The sequence below is a fragment of the Rhineura floridana genome, chromosome 3 (genome assembly GCF_030035675.1).
Source record: "Rhineura floridana isolate rRhiFlo1 chromosome 3, rRhiFlo1.hap2, whole genome shotgun sequence".
NCBI classification, from domain to species: Eukaryota; Metazoa; Chordata; class Lepidosauria; order Squamata; family Rhineuridae; genus Rhineura; species Rhineura floridana.
In genome coordinates, this window is record NC_084482.1 from 58,680,958 (window position 1) to 58,701,038 (window position 20,081).

Here is a 20,081-nt window from a genome sequence, read left to right on the forward strand (position 1 = left end):
TTTGGCAGTGGAGTATACTTTGGGCGCAATCCAACTCATATTTTTGCCGGGCTGGGGGGAGTTGGATGCAGTGGACCCCTGGCTGAGCTGGCAGGTTCCTGGCAGACCTCCTGTGGCACAGGCAAGGCCCTGGCTGCTGTGCCACCACTGTTGGGGGTCTGTCGGAGATGGCCAGCCCAGCAGATGGAGAGCCGGTGGAAGCCTGAAAAGGGGAAGTTCTGGGGGCATGGCAGGGGAGGAGCTGTGAGGGGAGGGCTTACAGAACTTCCACATTCCCCTCTGAGTGCTCCCCGGGTCTTGATCCCCATGATAATTCCATCAGTTAATAGACCAGCACAGTAAAAAAAATTACAGTGGTGGCCTATGGGGATCACTTACTCCTCACTAGACCAGTTCGTGGGAGTTGGCTCTTCCCATCCGGCTCCCGTGTGCAGCTTCTGATGGAGCAGGCACTCAGCAGGGCTGGCAGCTCCCAAGTGGCAAGTGGATGCTGTGGAGCTTTCCGTCGGCTCCTTCTCCACCCTCTGCTGCCTACCCATCATTTGGATTGCTTTGTTCCTCAGGAAGTGGTGGGCTCTTCTTCACTGGAGGTATTTAAGCACTGGTATTTGCTGGAGGTATTTAAAACAGCATTGAGCAGGAGGTTGATGATCTCCAAGGTCCCTCCTAAAACTACAGTTCTCTGATTTCTAGGATGTTGCCATCCTTTTAGATCTGTAAGTAAAAGGGCTTGATGCTTCTTTTCCTTTTTTAAATGAAAGCAAAAAATACAAAGAAGGGGGTTGGATTATCCCTGAGGGACCAATATCTCTCCTTTGCCCTGGTGACAATGGACTTGGATCTGTTCACCATTTCTAGCAGTGACCAATGCTGACCAATAAGAATACTATTTCTATACATTACACTATACATTTTCTTCCTACTTTTTCTTGGGAGTTTAACTCTTCATAGTCGTTTTATTATTTTATTATTTATTTATTTATTACATTTCTACCCCACCTTTCTTTTCATTATTTTCTTGAAGGACCTTAACAATCCTGTAGAGTCCTGTCCCACCAGGGTCTGGGGGATGGTCACGAATGGTGTCCTCATTATGAGCATCTTGAGTATTGTGGGTAGACATCTGGGGAAGTGAACGGGACTTAGAAAACAAATTCCAGGGAGGAGCTTTGTAATAATCTGAAAAGGCCTAAAGTGTTGCAACAGTATTCTTAACAGACTCATCTGCTCCATTGGCTGAGATATGACAACTCTGGAATTATACTGGCAATCAATGAAGAAAGAAACACTGAAGTATTTGTGGGCTTGTTTGGCTTATATTACATCCTAGAAGACAAGCATAGACTGGATTATATGTTTGATACTCAACAAGATAACTATCAGCCTGCCAAATTGTAAACATGCCAGTAAAAACAAAGTATTAAGCATGAGACCTGGCATGTATTGAAGTCTTGGCAACATTATCAGATGCATTGTTGTGGTGATGACACACTGGGATATTTTAATACTGACTTCCACCACATCTGATTTTCTTTGATATAAATTCAGAACTTCTCCATTTCTTTTTTTCTCCTCCACTTCTCAGAAACGAGAATTCAGATCATTCTGATGCTATTAATTGTGACTGTGTTAATGCATCTCATCCTGTATAAGCCTATGCCAGCCTTTGCCAGTCTGGTGCCCTCCAGATATTTTGGACTACAACTCCTTCAGCTGTGCTGATGCTGATGAGGGTTGTAGTGTAAAACATCTGGAGGGCACCAGCTTGGCAAAGGCTATACCATATCCTTTAGTAGGGATGGGAGAGAAATTTGATTCCGTTCTCAGTTAAAGCTGAATTGATCAAATCTGCACTTTCCGAAACAACATGAGAACTGAAACACAGTCATCTTTCAAAGTTTGAGCTTATCTGGATTTTGTGATGCAGTTCAACCAACCAATGTTTACAAAAATACATATATTCGGGAAAAATGCATGTATTGCAGTGAGTGAGTGAGTGAGTGAAAATATGCTCTTAAGGGAAGAAAACTGAACTCTCTTATACAGGCATACTCCGCTTAACGTCGCTTCACTTAACGTCGCCTCACTATAACGTACATGCTCCATACGCCACCATACCCCACTTAACGTTCGCATGCTTCGCAATAACGGACACTTAATGGCATGACGCCGCTGCCATCTAGTGGCGATTGCTGTGCAGTACATGCATAGACAATTGCTTCACTTTAAGTACATTTTCACTTTACATACACGCTCCGGTCCCATTGCGTATGTTAAAGCGGGGTATGCCTGTATTGTATAGTCTCTTTACATTGTGTGTGTGTGTGTATAAGGGATGGATGAGAATTTCAATTCAGTTTGCATTTTAGGTTGAATCTATCAAATTCGCACTTTTCAAAACAATATGAAAACTGAAACAGCTATTCTTAAAAGTTCGCACTTCTTTGAATTTTGCAATGCAGTTCGCTAACCAAACCTTTTAATAAAAATACATATATTAGGGGTAAAGGTGGATAAAGGTGAGTATATGAATGAAAATAACATGCAACAATGCATTCTATGATGAGAAAAGACTTGCAGAAATGTGTACATTAGTCAAAACTGCCTAAAAATGTGTTTCTTAGGAAAAATTGTGCTAAAATGCTGAAGAATTTTCACGTATACTGTATATTTTTTAAAAAAATGCAAATTGCTGCAGAAATGTGGGGGGATTCTACTGAATTTAATATTGGAAAAATGAGAAACTGAGAGAACCAAAATAGGCAGAGCTTTCCATCCCTAGTGTGTGTGTGTTTGTGTGTATACATATACAGGGCTGGTGCCAGAGAGCAGCCACATCGGACCCTGGCTGAGGGCCCCTACATCCCAGAGGGGCCCCTGACCCCTGCCTTAGGGTGGGAGGAGGGCACTCCTGTTCCGTGATCCGCAGCAACATTGACTCTGCAAATTGCAGAGAGGGAGTGCCCAGGCAGCCCCCCATACAGACCATGCGGGCTTCAATAAGCCCACACAGATGCCCCACCTACCTCTTCCATTGCTGTGAATGCTGTGTGTGCTGCACGCACATGCATGCCATCAACCAAGATGGCGGCGAAGGCATAACACACATGTGTGCCATCAACCAAGATGGCAGTGGAGGTAACAGCCCCTTAGGGAAGCTCCCGCAGCCATCTTGGTTGATGGTAGGCATGATCACAGCGCGCACAGCATTAATGTGAGGCTATGGGAGAGGTAGGTGGGGTGTGCGTGCATGCACTGCGGGCCTGGGGCAGGATGGTACCCAAGAGCCCAGTCATGCTTGGTGACAGCCCTGTGTCTGTTTGGAACAGCTTCATTTCACAGCTACCAACATTCCCCCACCTTCCAAATAGACATAAGCATACATACATTTGTTCTGTTTCTCTCATGTACATTTACATTTCATATTTTCACAGTTTTACTTTTACATTTCTCATTTCTTCTACCTCTTTAATTTTACATTTCACTGTTTCATTTATTTCTTTATTCCATCAGACAACACATTAGTCAGCATTAGTCAGTACTATGAGCTGCTGAATTAATGCCTGATGTTGCAGACAACATTATTAGGTCCTGTAATAGTATTAGCAGAGTAGACAGGGTGACAGAGCTGGCATCTGAGGTTGTTAAAGGCTCTGTCCCTGTGTCCAAATCTCTGTTATATGGCCTGTTGTTGCTGGTAAGTAGCTGTTTTAGATTGAAGGATTGTCTATAAACATGTACGCCCCTATCCGACAAGGTTAGTGTAGTTATGGCTCAATCTTTTGGTTTGTCTCACTTTCTGGTTTTTCTCCACATTTCTGTATCAATTTGCCTTTTAAAAAGCCAGAGTGAGAATTTGTATACATTTTCATGCGCATCTCACTCAATATACGTATTTTTGCAAGCAATCATGCTTTATATAATGCACTTTGTACATTTTTTCATGAATAGAAGGATTTTCATGTGCATTTCTCCCTAATATATGCTTTTTGAAACATTTTTTTGGTTGGAGAACTGTATCACAAAATTCAAGGAAGTGGGGAATTTAGGACAGCTGAGTTTTCAAATAGAATACAGATCACTGATGATATGTAGTTTCAGCTCAGAATTAAAGTGGTGTTCTGTAACTTTTTAAACATATAGCCAGGAGAGGGGCAGGGGAAAGAGATCACATGTCTCCTTCCCCTTGCTGACCGACATGGGGATTAATTCTGCAAGATGCTGCGATGCCTCCCCCCTCCCATCAATGCCTCAGCAGAGGCACTGCAGCACCCTGCTGAATCAACCTGTCTGCTGAACAGCTGATCAGTGAAGGGGGTGATCATGAAGAACAAATCAGTTTTAAAAAGTTCAGCAGACAAAACAATGAATTTAAAAACAGGCATGCCAACCAATGCAAGAACTTGTGCCAGAAGCCAACAACAGAGCATGGTATCATGACACACAATGTATGTAGAAAGGAAGAGAGCATCATATGCTTGCCAAGGTGCTGTGTGGCCTTCCCCTCAGCCCATACAGTATAATTCCCCTCAGCCCATACAGTGGTGATGCTGGAATGCGCACACACAAAAATACAAGCTATTTACAGCAGAAAAAGCATGTTAACTTTTGTGCCTTGTGCTATTCATCCCTCAAGCCTTCCATTTCTGGAGTTTCAATAGCAACACCCCATGCCTCTTTGTAGACCTCCACCTTATACTTCAAGAACGGTGGCCTTGGAATATCATTTGTCTTCCTTTTCTAGAATTAGCACACAACACAGGAAAGACATCCTCCCCCACAGTCCCATGATTCTGATTCTCTTCTCTGCTGAAGTAGGAGGGAGGTAAACTGTAGCCTTAGAATAGCATTTGTCTTCCTTTTCTAGAATTCTTACCCAATCCAGGAAAGACATTCTCCCCCACAATCTCATGAATCTGATTCTCTTCTCTTCTGAAGTGGAAGGGTGGTAAAGGGTACCTGACAAGGGTGTAGCTGTCCAGGGGGTCTTAGACCCCTTACTTTTTTGACAGCCAGGTGCCAGTGGGGTGCTTATATCTCCAGCGTCCTATGAGCCATTCAGCATGAAAGGGGAGTATGTTAGCCACTGAGAAGAGTCTTCTAACTTGCTTCCTTGTCCTTTCTTGCTGATTGGAGCCAATCAGAGTGAAGGAAGGTGAGTCAGTCTTCTCAGTGGCTAACACACTCCCATTTTCTGCTGATTGGCTCCTAGGGACATCCATTATTGTGGGAGAAGGCACGTGTGGAAAGAACTGAAGAGTGTGGAGAAGACAAGGGAGAGCGAGTGAGTAACAGAGTTTGCGGAGGAGGAGGATAAACACAGCCAGGACAAAGGGAGATGAGGGACAGTGGAAAATGAGGGGGGGAGAACTTGGGCGCGCTCTCTGTCTCTCTATTTCTGCTGCACATCCTGCAGTTTGTTTGTTAATAAGGATCTCATTCTCAACCCAGCAAAAAAAGAAGGCCTTTGTTCCAGCCCAAAGCCAGGAGGAGAAGAAAAAAAACATTCAAGAGTGGCGGAGAAAGTGTGCGTGTGTGATGGTGTTTCAGCTTTTAATGATGTATATATTTGTGGCATGCATGGTAACATGAAATGAAAATAAAAATGGTTACGAGAGCGAGAGAAAGAGAGAGAGTGTCCGTCCAACGCCAGAGGTTAGGATAAGGAATTTCCACGCTTAAGTTTTCTCCTAAAACTCATAAGCTCTGCCCAAATGCAGTTACTATGGGTGTTACTATGGCAGCCAAGAAGGGAAACTCAGCAAAGAAAGTTCCATACCTTACATCATCATGATGATGAAAAACTGCCTGAATGGGCTGAGACCTCTTGTCTTTTTCTAACACTCCAGGTATGTAAGGAAGGAGGATGGGGGCGACACAGGGAGATAGGAGAAGGGGGGAATCCCGTCCTGTCTTCTAGAAGGTGACAAAGTTCATAAGGTTACAAATTCCTATGCAAAATGAGTGACCTGCTTAGAGAGTATGAATTCCTTCATTTAAGAAAACAGGCTTTGTCTTAACCCAGCAGCAAAAAAGCTCCCAGAGAATGAGAATGGGAGCGGGGAAGCCATTATTGATGTAGGGCTTTCTGAGTCAGTTATGCAGGCCCCATGAGTGTCAACTGCAAGCAAACCTTTATTAGTTCCTACTTCAAAAAGGCAGGTTGTGGGGATTGAGAATTTTGTAATTGTAGAAGAAGAATCCTGATAGTAGCATCCCATCTACATCATCATGCAGTTTGGAAGCAGCAGGAGATATATGTGTAGACACTGAATTCAGTAAATCAAGCAATATCTCTGGCAATGAGAAAGGACAGTCAAATGTGATAGTAACAGAGAAGGAGAAAGCAGTATTCAAACCTGGCCAGGTGGTTTTATGATCTTAGAAGGTTGTATAATCTTAGAAGGGGATGTGACTGTGAGGAGGCATAGCTATGTTTATTATGAAGGGACCTTGCACTTCTGAATTTGCCACTACACTACTGGTACCTGACCTCTCTTAGGAAGTTCCGAGTGGCCTCACAAGGTCTGGGTAGGGAAGGGAAACTTCAAAACTTACAGATGAGAGCTTTCCAAACATGGAAAAAAGGAATGCTTCTCTTTTGCAATCCCTCTTCTCCTGCTGTTGTCTTCATTGCATTTCTTTTATTTTAAAAACAAGAAACTAAGAATTGCCTTGCTGAATCAGACTTTTAGGTCTGACAGCTGCACTCATCCTTCACGGAGGGAAGTTGGGAGTCCAACAAGATCAGGAAGGCCACATGTTCCCCGTTCCCTGTTGTAACCAGTTTAACAATATCACAGTGTATTGGGATGCAGTTTTAAGACAATAGCAGTTTGTCTGGGGTCCCTGTTCCAAAATCTTTACAAACTTGGAACTCATGCATTATCATTGCCATTTTAGCTTTTTCCATTAATTGGCAACAACCCTGCCGTTGCCATCACCAGCACACTCATGAGCTGGCTGTGCTTTGGAAGTGGTAGGTTGTCTGTCACTTCATTCCCTGCTCCCAGTTAGGATTGCTCTCCCGCTTAGGTTTACTTCTTCCCCTTCAGCTGTATTTGGCTCCAAGTCTCAAGTAGAGTCCACAAAAGGACTCACCTAGGACAACAGCAATATTTACACGGAATCTGCAATCACAGCCTATTCATCTTATACCACAGCAATAAATCCCAACATCTTGCTGCGCAAGGTTCCTCAAGGTCACTGTGAATTCGGAGGACATATGATTATTCTTGTAATCTGTTGGTAGATCGCTGGGAGATTTGTAGTCAATTGGCAAGAGCTTCTGGCTTCCAGTTGTTTAATGACAGCAATAAAAGTACAAACACCCGTTTGGAAATTTGACAACTGAAATTAAGAGTACTTGTGGAAACTAGGAATAGATCTATGTGTGGAAAGACTGTGAGCTAATCTCAGTTCTGATAACCCTGTGCTCAGCAGCTTCTCAGAGACACCATGTTATTTCATACTAGATGTATGTCTTTTGCAGCTGGCTGTAGTTGGTGGCTCTTGGAGTTCTAGTAAAACACAGGTTAGTTCCTAGACTCTGCAACAGCAGTGCTCTCCTGGTGATGTCAGCACTGCCACTCACTGAATGGGGATGGGGCAAGGTGCCTGCAAGTTCAGGGTTGCTGTCACTGCCATCCTGCGGCAGATGGCACACATCTGCAGGTGGGGGTGGTGGGAGGATGAGTGAGTGTGTGGGGTGGGTGGGAGAGCAAGCGGGCGGGGGTGGGAAAGCAAGCAGATGGGCAGGGGGTGGGCAAGGGGCAAGTGGGCACAGGGCAGGAGGGCAAGCAAGCAGGCAGGTGGGCAGGTAAGCGGGCAGGTGGGTGAGCAAGGGGTGGGAGGGTGAGCGGGTGGGGCTGGGGGCTGGAAGGGCAAGCAGGTGGGGTGGGTAGGGGCAGGTGAGGGGGCAAGTGGCGGGAGGCAGGAGGTGGGAGGGCAAGAGAATGGGTGGGGGATGGGATGGTGGGCAAGCAAGTGGGCAGGAGGGTGAGTGGGTGAGAGGGCAGGGGTGGGCATGTGACCAGGTAGGGGTGGGAGGGCGAGTGGGTGGGAGACTGGGTGAATGAGTGGGCAGGTGACCTCAGCTCCCTCCGGGGCAGGGTCACAGAAAGGAGAGCTACACCCCCATCCTAACGAGGGGCCCTGCTGGTTTGGGATTATGTTGTTAAGACACAAGGGATAGTTATTACTAAGTTTCTATTATTTATTGATAACTATCATTTCTGCAATGTGTTACTTAGCTATTAATTTATTTTATTATTGCAGCTATGACTGTAGCTATTATTATTATTATTACATGCCACAAGGATTTGGAGCAAGTTTAAAGCAGACTTTTTGGAAGTGGCACAATCCTGAAGAGTAGCTGTGCTACTCTGCAGCAAGCAACAAGAAGTACCGCATGTTGACACATTGAACATTTAACAGACTTATAAATTACATAATATTTATTGATAAATCGCCTAGTATTTAAAGGAAATAATTGAATTTAGATGTTAACGGTTGCAATTCTATCTTCATTTTCACTTCAGGAGTAAGCCCCATAAAACTCATTGGAACTTACTTCTGAGTAAACATGGTTGGGGTTGCATTGTGACTTCAGATACCTAGTCTTTCTCCCCAACCCCTTTACTAGATTACTGGTACATCTTTCCACCTTCTCTCAAGATAGCAATTTTCACTAGTCTGAGCCCACAGGGTCACACAAGCTCTGCTTCAGAATTCTAGGGTCCCCCCAGCTTTTCTCTCTTCATTACCTTTCTGCTGTCCTTTCACCTCTTCCTACATTCACCTCAAAGTGATGCTGCAATCGTATCCCAACCACACTTACCTTAACACTTGAACTCAGTGGGACATACTTCTGAGTAAACATGGCTAGGATTGTACTGTGAGCAGACACATAGACAAGCTCTCTCCCCTCCCTTTCTCTGTCCCCCCCAACTGTTTCCTCTATGAGGCTGGAATCCTAACCCTTCTCATCTGGGAGAAAGTCCCATTGAACTGAATGGGATTTACTTTAGAGTAGACATGGTAGGATTGCACTGTGAATGGAAACCAAACTTTAAAAAAAAAAAACTAACAATTTAGAGAGTCCATGCCTAACTCAAGCTTCCAACAGGGATAGCTCTTTCTTTAGGTGATCCTAACTCCACTTACCTGTGAGTAAGCCCTATTAAAGAAAGTGAGACTTACTTCTGACTAGACATTTTTAGAATTACAGTGTGAGCCCTCAGAAGCTGTCTCTCCCTCCCCCCCCCTGGTTTCTGGTTCCCTGCCTCCTTTTGCCTTCTCTCAGAACAGCAAGTCTCTCCCTGGGGAGGAAAACTAATTGCTCACGATCAGCTCCACATGGACATCATGCAGGGAGAGTCAACACATGAACAAAATACTTCTTACTTCAGGGGACTGGTAGGTACACATGGTGATTTTTCAAACACCATGTGTAGACTCTTTCTCAAGAGCAGCTGAACCCAGGTAAAGGGGGCTTGTACCCCGGTACAAATTAACATGTGAATGCCCCTGTCATGCCTAGTCCTGATCTGGTGCCAGACACTTGAATCCTCAGAAGTTGAACTAGACAATCCCCAGATCAAGGACCTTGAGGAGTAGTCAAGGTCTCCTGAAAACCAGTGCTAAGTATCTCCTTGAAAGGCTGTCTAGTGAGAAACCTGCTGAACAACCCTTGGAGCTGTCAGAGGAAGAAGTGGAGTTATCCCTCAGTCTTTGTCTGCACCAAAAAGCTGGGGCTCAGACTGAACAGCAACATCATAACATACACCCATGGACCCAGAGTCGTCACACAGCTATGCATAATGGGTCTACTCATGAGTAAGCAATTCCTGAACTCTTTTACTGCCAGCAGCTTGGGTTAAGGTGCGATCTAGGAGGCCACAGTATATAAGGTCTCTCTCTTGAGTTGTCCATTCCTTAAAACAATGTAGGCCTCTGATTCCTTGGTGTGGCATGAGCACCCTGTATTGCTGACCTTGGAGTTGGACTGTTGCCTGACCTAGCTTCTGGATCATGTTTTGGACCTATCCTGATTCCCTATGCTTGACCTTGCCTTGCTATTTATTTATTTAATAAAATTCATATACTGCTTGAATGTAAAAAGACCTCTGAGCAGTTTAAAAAAAATTAAAATTATAAAAAAGTTAAAAAAACAAATAATTAAAAACATATTTAGAATAATTAAAACAGCTACTAATTAACTAAAAAGAGAGACTATGCTGCACCTTGAATCCTTCTCTCTTGGGTAAATGTTTTGCTGAAAGGATTTTACCTCCTGGGACTGAGACCCAAGCTCCTGAACCCCTCCCCCAGCATGACAAACATGGATTATGTCCAGGCTAGCTGAGAAGGTCATGGAAAGTAACTTTTGTGATGCAGAATTACTTTGACAAGCATATTTATGACCAAAAGGGAGTGGGTGGCCTATTTAAGTTGAGACACAATAAACATAGTGGTGGTGAGTGATACAGTCAGCTGAGGGACAGGGGAAACCAACTTGTCACAGGACAACTGCATTTTCTTCCTGCTGGTTGTGATTAACTCTTCAGATAGAAAAGAGCCATTCATGTCCTGCAGCTTGGTGGAAGTTCTTAGCCATCAGATGCTTTTGTCATTGAATCAAGGTCTTTTGTAGTGCAGCAGGGATACCCCTTTCCTCATACAACTGTGGGACAGGAAGTGCTGCATTTTCTCACAGTGTGGCAGCTGAAGCGCTTGCCTGGTGGTGTCTTCTGTGCATCCAGATAATTGCAAAGACCAGACACAAGAAGATGAGCACTTTGAAGATGATTGAAACCAGAAAGGGAACATATATCAGGTATCTGCATAAAAGAAACAGTGTTATATCGTTGCTGTACAATAAAACTATTTCCAAGTATTTGCTAATAAAGATTTGTTGATTAACACAACACACACAAATACTACCTCAGATTTAGTGCAATGACAAAGCACCAAGGTGAAAATATATAACATGTTCTTCGGAGGATTGGGGTGGGGGGAAGGAAATCACTCTTTGGACCACAAATTATCTTAATTTTTAACTGAAGGAGGGACAGACTTGACAATATTGAGTACTATCATTCTTGCTGTCCCTTTTAAGAAGGAATGACAGACTGTGAAAAAAAATATTGGAAAGTGGTTTAGTTTATAAAGGATGTCTGAACAGCACAGTTCAGTTCTGGTAAAGGCAGCAGCAGATGGCATGAAAAAGGTTCAACGTGTGCATGGCCTCTGTAGGGAGAGGGGTGGAGATGAGGACTAGACAGTGATAGGAGGCTGTGCAGGATATTGACCAACAAAAACTGTGGTAGAATCCTCTTTTGTCAGCGATTAGACACACTTCAGATAATTGCTTCAGCCATGGAGGCTGGGAACTTGATTCTCTAAAATAGAAAATCTCAATACTTACTTAGTAGGAGTAAGATTGGAGCTCAATTTTTCTTTCCCAGCAGTGTTCGTGTGGGGATCAGGGCCTGGTTGTTTGGTAACTGCTATTTTTTCTTCTGCATCTGAGGAGGGGGCTAAAGAAAATAAAGAGATAGTATCAGAAGCAGTTGTGGATGAGGCAGTGAAGAGGCCAATATGTTTAGAAAATGCAAAGAAGGACTGGAGAACAAGGGAGAGTTTCAGAGTTCATGCTCCGAAACGCAATGTTTTTGGGGCTGCTTGAAAAATCACGTTGTTGTCTACGTTTCAAGAAATTAGCAGCAAAAAACCATGAATCTAGGCATAGGCCAGGCCTGTAAGGCTCCATGTCAAATGAGAGTGTGCCCTAATATGCTCAAACCTCTCCTGCTGTTGTACATTGTGGCACCCTAACAACTAACAAGTGTAGCATGGTATAAGCTTTTCCTAAGACTGCTTCATCAGATGCCCAAAGTGTTATCCTGAATTACAGGTGTAGCTCTTGATGAACTGTAATTCAGCATTTTCATGTTGCAATCTCCCTTTGAACTTCCTTTGTTCAAGAATGGCCACTCTAAGGCCACTTAGAGAGTTCTGGGAGATTCAAATATTCCCCTATTAGTTTTTTTTAATATTGTCATTTCTGATATCAGATTCTTTTGCATAAAGGGTGGCTAGTTTGTCCTGTGTGTAGAATGCAAGAGGAAATTGCTGGCAGATGATGGCATGCCATATATCCCATTGAAAGATGAGCAGATGAATGGATCTCTCATGTTGTGGATGACGTTATTAGGTTTCTCCTCCTTAACAGAAACAGCTGATAACCGAAACAGTGCTGATAACAGCCACCACCAGATCGAACTCCCTGGGTCACTTCTGTGTTTGTGTGGATTGGTTCAGGGCCAGCCTTGCTGATATGGCATTTCCACCCTCCCTATTTTGACTCTTACTTTGAATATAAAAAAGTCTAAGGCAGACTTCCCAGTTTGGTGCCCTCCAGATGTGTTTTAATGACAAGTTGCATCAAAGAGGGACTGGAGAATACGGGAGTGTTCCAGAGCTCATGTCCCCAAATGCAATGTTTTAGGGGCTGCTTCAGGAAACTGTGATCTGCTTTTAAGAAAAGAGCAGCAGAAGTCCATGCAGCCCACAGCAGGAGATAGGCCATGCCCGTTGGGTGTTTACACACCCAACACTTGTCTGCAACTGTACATTGCAGGGTAGGTTTGGTCAAGACGATACTGAGCAGGAAAGTTTCCTCTCAGTTATGCTTGTTTATAATTACTGGCCTTCTTACTGAGGAATGCCCAAAATGTTTCAGAGGAGCACTGCTTTCTCTTGTTTGCAGTGGTCAGTATGGTCCATTGCAGCAGAATAAAGAGCCTTGTGGAACCTTAAAGAGTGACAAATATATCATGGCATACATTTTTGTGGACTGGGACTACTTCATGAGATTCATGTATGGTCATCTTGAGTTACAAATCATCAAGAGATGTGCCTATAATTCAGCACTTTCACATTGCAATCTCCCTTTGAAGCCTCTTTGTTCAAGGATGGCTATTCTGAGGTAACTCACAGAGTGTCCGGGGAGATTCAAATGTTCTCCCACTTATTTATTAATACTGCCATTTCTTTTCATTTATTTTAATTAATTAATCAATCCCCCATTTGTTTGCAATTGAAACAAAAAAGAAAAAGAAAAGAAAAACCAATAACAACTCACTAATAGGCAAAAAACCTTGAAGTTTAAGAATGTACCTATAGCCAACAAATATTCTATCCATCTTTAAAAAGCAGGGAAATTGGGCAGCTAGAGTGAATGCACCAGGGGAGCAGGAGACCTGACCTCATCTCTGAGATATTGTACTGTCCTACAAATTTGTCAAAATGCAAACACAATTTGGATTGGTCTTTCACAGTCCAATCCACTTGCTGTGTAGTTTGGAAGAATTTGGTAACATATATGATGGATGAGGAGGTTCAAGGAATGATTATCAAATCTGCAGATGATACAAAATTGGGAGGGATAGTTAACACCTTGGAAGACAGAAACAAAATTCAAAGTGACCTTGTTAGGCTGGAGCATTGGGCTGAAAACAACAGAATGAAATTTAACCAGGATGAGTGCAAAGTTCTACACCTAGGAAAAAGAAAACAAATGCACAGTTGTAAGATGGGGGATACTTAGCTCAGCAATACTACAAGTGAGAGGGACCTTGGGATTGTTGTTGATCACAACCTGAATATGAGCGAACAGTGTAATGTAGCTGCAAAAAAGGCAAATGATATTTTAAGCTGCATTAACAGAAGCATAGTTTCCAAATCACATGAAGTCCTAGTTCCCCTCCATTCGGCACTGGTTAGGCCTCATCTTGAGCACTGCATCCAGTTGTGAACACTGCACTTTAAGAAGGATGCAGATAAATTGGAACAGATTCAGAGGAGGGCAACATGGATGATCAGGGGACTAGAAACAAAGCCCTGTGATGAGAGACTGAAAGAACTAGGCATTTTTAGCCTTGAGGACTGAGGGGAGAAATGATAGCACTCTTCAAGTACTTGAAAGGTTGCCATACAGATGAGGGTCAGGATCTCTTCTCAATCATCCCAGAGTGTAGGACACAGAATAATGGGATCAACTTGCAGGAAGCAACATTTTGACTGAACAGCAGGAAAAACTTCCTAACTGTTAGAGTGGTACAACAATGGAACCCATTACGTAGGGAGGTGGTGGGCTCTCTAACACTGGAGGCATTCAAGAGGCAGCTGGACAGGCACCTGTCTGGTATGCTTTAATTTGGATTCCTGCGTGCAGCAGGGGGTTGGACTTGATGGCTTTATATGCCCCTTACAACTCTATGATTCTATGATTATTAAAGAACAAAAAAGAACAAAAATCTATTGCCAATTGACAATGATATCCTGTTTTAAAGGTATACATTCATGTAGGCTGTCCAAATGTGTGTCGAAATGAAATTGACAATTATACACCATGTGTTCAAACATTGAAATGGCAGTGAGATCTTCAAACCACTGTGTGATAGATGGTGAATGTTTGTCCTTCCAGCCTTGTCATATAAGACGCTTATAAGTCCTGTAATACTATTGCCAGAGTAGAGTTGGCATCTGGGTTTGTTGCAGGATCTGGTCCCTATGTCTGTATCTCTGGCCCCATCAGCACTACACATTTAAAGTAGTATCATACCACTGTAAATAGTCATGACTTTCTCCAGAGAATCCTGGGAGCTGTAGTTTAAAGGTGCTGTGAGTTTTTAGAGACTCCTATTGCCCTCACAGAGCTACAACGCTCAGAGTGGTCAATCCCTCTTCACAGGGAACTCTGGGAATTGTAGGTCAGGGAAACGGGGGTCTCCTAGCAACCCTATCTTTTTGCATGCACACTTATGCTCTACCACTGAGGCACTGCCTTTCTCCTGCTTAGCAAACTGCTAATAACAGTTGACCCAGTGTGCTGATAACAGCAACCTACAGTCTGGACTCCTTGGGTCACTTCTGTGTTTGGATGGATTAGTTCAGGGCCAGCCTTACTGGTGTGACAACCCCCCGCCCCTATTGACTCTTTCTTTGAATGTGAAAAAGTCTAAGGCAGCCTTTACCATCTGTATTGGCAAATGTGGAAGAACATTGTGATTTTGATGAAATAGGTGATGCAATACTGGAATCCTTTAAGGAGTTAATCTCGTATAGAAATGTTTTATGTCACAAGACAGGACAGCTGAGGGGCTGTGGGCTTTATGTCAAGGCCACAGGGAACTATGTGGCACTGGATAGTTGCCAAGCATCTTAAGTGCCCTAGATCAGCACGGAGGCAACTGGCCATCTCTCTTGGCCGCTTCTCTGAAGTTAGCCTATGGCCTTGCACTGAAATGGAATTTGATGGACAGTGGGTATACTCCAGGAAAGTCCCACAGCGATAGTGGATGTTGGCACCTTGCCAACCCTTGAAGTACCTGGGAATGGTATGGGTGGGGATAGCCGAATAACATTGTTATCTCCCTTGGCTGCCTGCTACATTCCTGAGTCAAGACCAATATAAGGCAACAGTATAAAAGCACAGGACAGGAGGAGTATTCTTCAGAACTCAGCATAGATCAGAGATCCCAGGACAGTGCTATGCTTCAGCCATCTCCAGCTATAAGGAATTCATCCGCTGCTGTTATAAGGAAGCGTTCTCTGGCAAGTGAGCAATGTAATTATTGCCTGCAGGGTTTGTTTCAATTATTTTTGAATACACTCTTTGACTTCCACTCCACTGGTGTGCTTATTGTCTTCGAATCCTAAAACAACCTTTGTCCTTGGCAAAACACCATCCTGATGCCCTCCAGGTGTTTTTTTGGCTGGAACTCCTATGAACCCTGACCATTGGCCATGCTGGCTGAGGCTGATGAGAGTCGGCATCCAAAACATATGGAGGGTCTAAGGTTTTTGTTGCTGTTTTGTGTATGCTGGTGTAACTGCAAAATGGATCTGGGGATTTGCTATATTGCAGGGATGTCCTTCCAGATAGGGAACTTTATTCCTGTTCTAAATGACCTCATTGCTACCATAGCCTGTGACAAGAGACAATACTGCAAGCATCTGTTTTCTTAATGTGTACCAGGGCTGGCCCAATAATGAGGCAGAATGAGACAGATGTCTCAGATGGTGCTGCCTCACCTCACAATAAGAAAGGGCCAAAGGGGTCCTTCAGCAGAGCCAGATAAGGGAGGGAGGAGAATGCATGTGCCGCCACAGAAGTCTGCCACGGTGGCTAGAAAAGCCTTTTAAAATTTAGATATATTTTTAAAAGCCTCTTTAAAAAAGTCAGCCAGAGAAACATAAAGAAACCATTCCACTACCTGCCCTGACCAGCATGAGCAGGCCAAGCTTGGGACATGGTGGGATGTCTGCCACTTGATTCCCTTCCTCCCAGCTAGGATTGTTCTGCCCATCTCCTTCCTAGATTTTCTTTCTCTTCAGTTGTATTTGCCTCTGAGTTTCCTGTAGAGTTTGGAAAAGAGACTCACCTGGGAGAACAGTAATATCTACAGGGAACCCGAGATCAACACCTGCTTTTGCTATGCCACACCAGTACCCCCCAGCGTCTTGCTGGGTGAGGTTCCTTAGGCTCACTGTGAATTCCAAACGAGCCTGATTGTCCTTGATAGAAGTTCTGCTAGCCTTCACTTCTGCCTCTGATCCTCTGGTCTCAACAACTACATGACAATCACTCCAAAAGGTTCCTTTGCACCAATATTTATGATAGTCCAGATACCCAGCATCATACTGACACATCACAGACAGCGACCTGCCAAGAAATCCACTCAGTGCTTTAGGACCTGTCAGAACAGATGCACAACCTGAAAAAATAGAATGAATGAGGCATTAGCTCAAGCCATTATCCCTCTTGTATAACGAGGGGGGGGGGATCAAATTATATGTTCCCATGGCTAGATCAGAACTGTAGCCTTGGCAATAAGGATGCACGGCTGGAGATTTCTAGACAGCTGTTTACATGAAAAATATAGGCAAGACAAGAGACACTGTTAGGAAGTTGTTGCTCTGGTAAGTGGCGTTCAGCCAGTTCTCTACGGGGTAGCACTCCCTTTGAAGGATACATTGTGTAGCTTGGGGGTACTCCTGAATTCATTACTGTCACTGAAAGCACAAGTAGACACAGAGTGCCTCTATCAGCTTTGGCTCTTGCCCTAGCTACATCCCTATCTGGATATAGATAACCTGGTGTCAGTAGTCTATGCTCTGGTAACCACATGGTTAGATTACTGTAATGCATTATGCAAGGCTGCCTTTGAAAATGGTCTGGAAACTGTAGCATGGAGCTCAGTATCCAAGTTGTCAGCAGGGACCGGACAGTCTGAACATAATTACACCAGTTCTGGCCCGATTGGTGCAGAACTCAGCATCCAGATTGTTCAAGGGGACCAGATGATCAGAACATATTGTGCCAATTCTGGCCCAGCTGCATGGGCTTCCAACTTGTCTCTGGGCCCTGTTCAAATTGCTGGTCAACCTATAAAACCCGACACAATGTGGAGCCTCACAGAATTCTCCCGTATGAAGCGGGTCTTGATGCTATATAAACAGCTTAGTTTTTGTTATGGGTTATATTTATATGCAAGAACATACATAATAACAAAATAAGTACAAATAACCAACAAAGAAAATACAGAAAAATAAGAATAAAACTCTAATTCTTGGCTTTGTTACAATAGAACATCGGTCTTCTAATCTTAGAAATCCTGTTTATAAACAACAGTTTGTATCCAACAAAGTTGTTTAAGTAGTGCAAAAAGTTTTGCTTGCACCACAACACGTCCTCTCCCTGTACCCCACCCATTCTGCTGCAGAATTTCTTCTGCGGACCCACAAGCTGAAGTCCTCCTTTGTGCTGGCAAATCAACTACATTGGATACAACCCATTGTATACAAATCGAATCTATTTCTTTCCTTTCTAGGTACTGCTTAGCGTTTTTGTTTGCTTGTTAAGCAGCATATAAACCTTGTTAAATAAAATAAATTCTCAGACACTTTCCTCCAAGGGGAAGAGACTGTCAAAGAGCAGGCAGCATTTTTCTAATCTCCAGTTTTAGGGTTGTGGGACCAGACTGCTAAGATCAGAGATAAGCCTCCTGTCTTTAAAGGACAGTGGGCAGAAAAGGACAGCAACAGACACAAAAAGCCTCTGTCTGACATTCACCTGCAAATGATAGCACATAGCCTCCACAGTCCTTCCTCTGTCACATGTGTTCTTGTCCCTAAACTTAGCTCAGTATTTAGCTCTAAGCTTTTGTCTCCTTCCCATACAAGTTTTAGTTTAAAACATCTTGATCAGCTTTGTGGGGCTTCTGCCAAACACATTTTTTCCCAGTGCTTGTGAGACGTATCCTATCTTCTGCTGCAAGTCCTTCATATTGGTTCAAGAAACAAAACCTTTCCCACTGCAATGCCAGCTGTTCACTCCCAGTATCCTGCTTTCTCCACAAATGCCTTGCCCCCCAAATCCTTCACTTTCCTACCCAGAGCCTCATAGCCTTTGGAGATCCATTTGAGATTTATCCTGGCTGTATCTTTTGTTGCCACATGGATCAATCAGCAGGAGTGGATAGTAGTGAGTGGGTTTGATGAATCTCAGCGACTTCTCCTTTGCATATTGAATATATGCTGCAGGAAGGCAACTCACCTCCTGAGATGACCTGTCAGGTCTGCCCACAAGTGCCTCTGCTCCCCCCCCCAGGAAATGTCTGACCATCATCACATATTTCCTCCTCCTCCTCCTCAGGCTGGTTGTTGGATTCCTCCCCATCCATGGGGGTCTTAGTGTCCTCAGAAATGTTCTGTGGAGCATGAGTTGGTGTTTCTTCTCTAGATGGCCCAGAGCCTAGTGTTGTTTGGCATAGAATGTTTCCTGATTCTCTTGGTCTTCTGTGACAGATGGGAATGGTGAAAAGGCAGCTAGACTGCTCATCTTTTTCTGGAGACCCACACCTTCTTCCCACTGCTCAGCTGACCTAATCTGTTGTAAGATTAGGCAGCAGGCCAGAAGTAGCCCGGGGGAAGGAGTGCAGATTGCACACTTCTGAACAAGTGATAGCAAAAAAAAGGCATGTTTCTTGGAGACTGTGCGTATTGACCAGAGAATGTGCATGTTGCCTGGAGAATATACAAAATGCTGTTGAGATATGTACATTCCCCAGGGCTTTTTGGAGATTATGCATAATGGCTGGAGAATTTACAAAGTTTAGTTGATATATACACATTCCCAAGGCCTGTTGGAGATTATGTATATAGACCAGGCAATGTAAACAATTCTTTCTTCATGGAAGGTTAATGTGCACATTCTCCATGAGGCCTGGTGAATGTGCCTAGTGACTAGTTATTATGCACACTAACAACTCAACTTACATTCCCCTTAACATAGCCATTTTATAAGATGCCTCTATGGAAACACATCCTTCTGAAGTCATGTCACAATTTCAGGTGACAATTTTGTGACCTCCAAAAATTTGACTGAATCTTTTCTACCTTGTGCCATTCCCTCCCCTGCCTCTGCTTGTGTCTTCTGTTGCCACAGCTGACCTCTCTCTATGGAGTCTTGCTCCACACTGCAAGAATTATTGCTTTGTTGCCACCTTTCTCTATTTCTTACCTAGAAACAGCAGCCAGCCCAGGAGTGATAAAGTCTTGAAGAGCCTCATGGTCCTGCTCTCTTCTCTACTCAAGCTGGCAGGAACTAAACGGTAGCCAAAGTCTCCCAGGAAGCTCAAGGTGGCCTCACAATGTTTTGGCATCCGAGGGTTGGAATGTAGGCTCTGACACTCTCTGACCAAATCAAGTTGGCCTTAAAGCAAAGCTTCAGAAATGCAAAGGAGGGAAGGCTTCTCTTTTGCAACCTTTTCTTTGTAAGCTTGATGCTCTGGACTGTGGTTAGTGTAGTTCTGCTTTTATGGTGTGCGTAGGTGGGGAGGGGGAGAACTGCTTTGATGACAGCTTTGTTTTTACCATCCTGGTTAATAGCTATTGATTGATCCGCTCTAGATTACTGTCCTTTTTAAAAATGAACTCTTTGTCCTTCAATCTCTACCACCCTGAGATGCCAAAAGATCTCCCACTCTTCACAGTTTTGTCTGTGTGGTCCT

General features: G+C 43.8%; 1 protein-coding gene across 1 annotated transcript; it reads right to left on the reverse strand.

Annotated features, from left to right (window-relative positions):
- Positions 1-10,400: 10,400 nt before the first annotated feature.
- On the reverse strand, positions 10,401-19,837 carry LOC133382139 (CMRF35-like molecule 5). Its single transcript, XM_061621803.1, has 4 exons — positions 19,592-19,837; positions 16,452-16,784; positions 11,429-11,540; positions 10,401-10,841 (listed from the first exon to the last, which is right to left on the reverse strand). Exons 1-4 carry the CDS (start codon positions 19,731-19,733, stop codon positions 10,712-10,714), a joined length of 717 nt encoding a protein of 238 aa, XP_061477787.1. The 5' UTR covers positions 19,734-19,837; the 3' UTR covers positions 10,401-10,711.
- Positions 19,838-20,081: the final 244 nt, after the last annotated feature.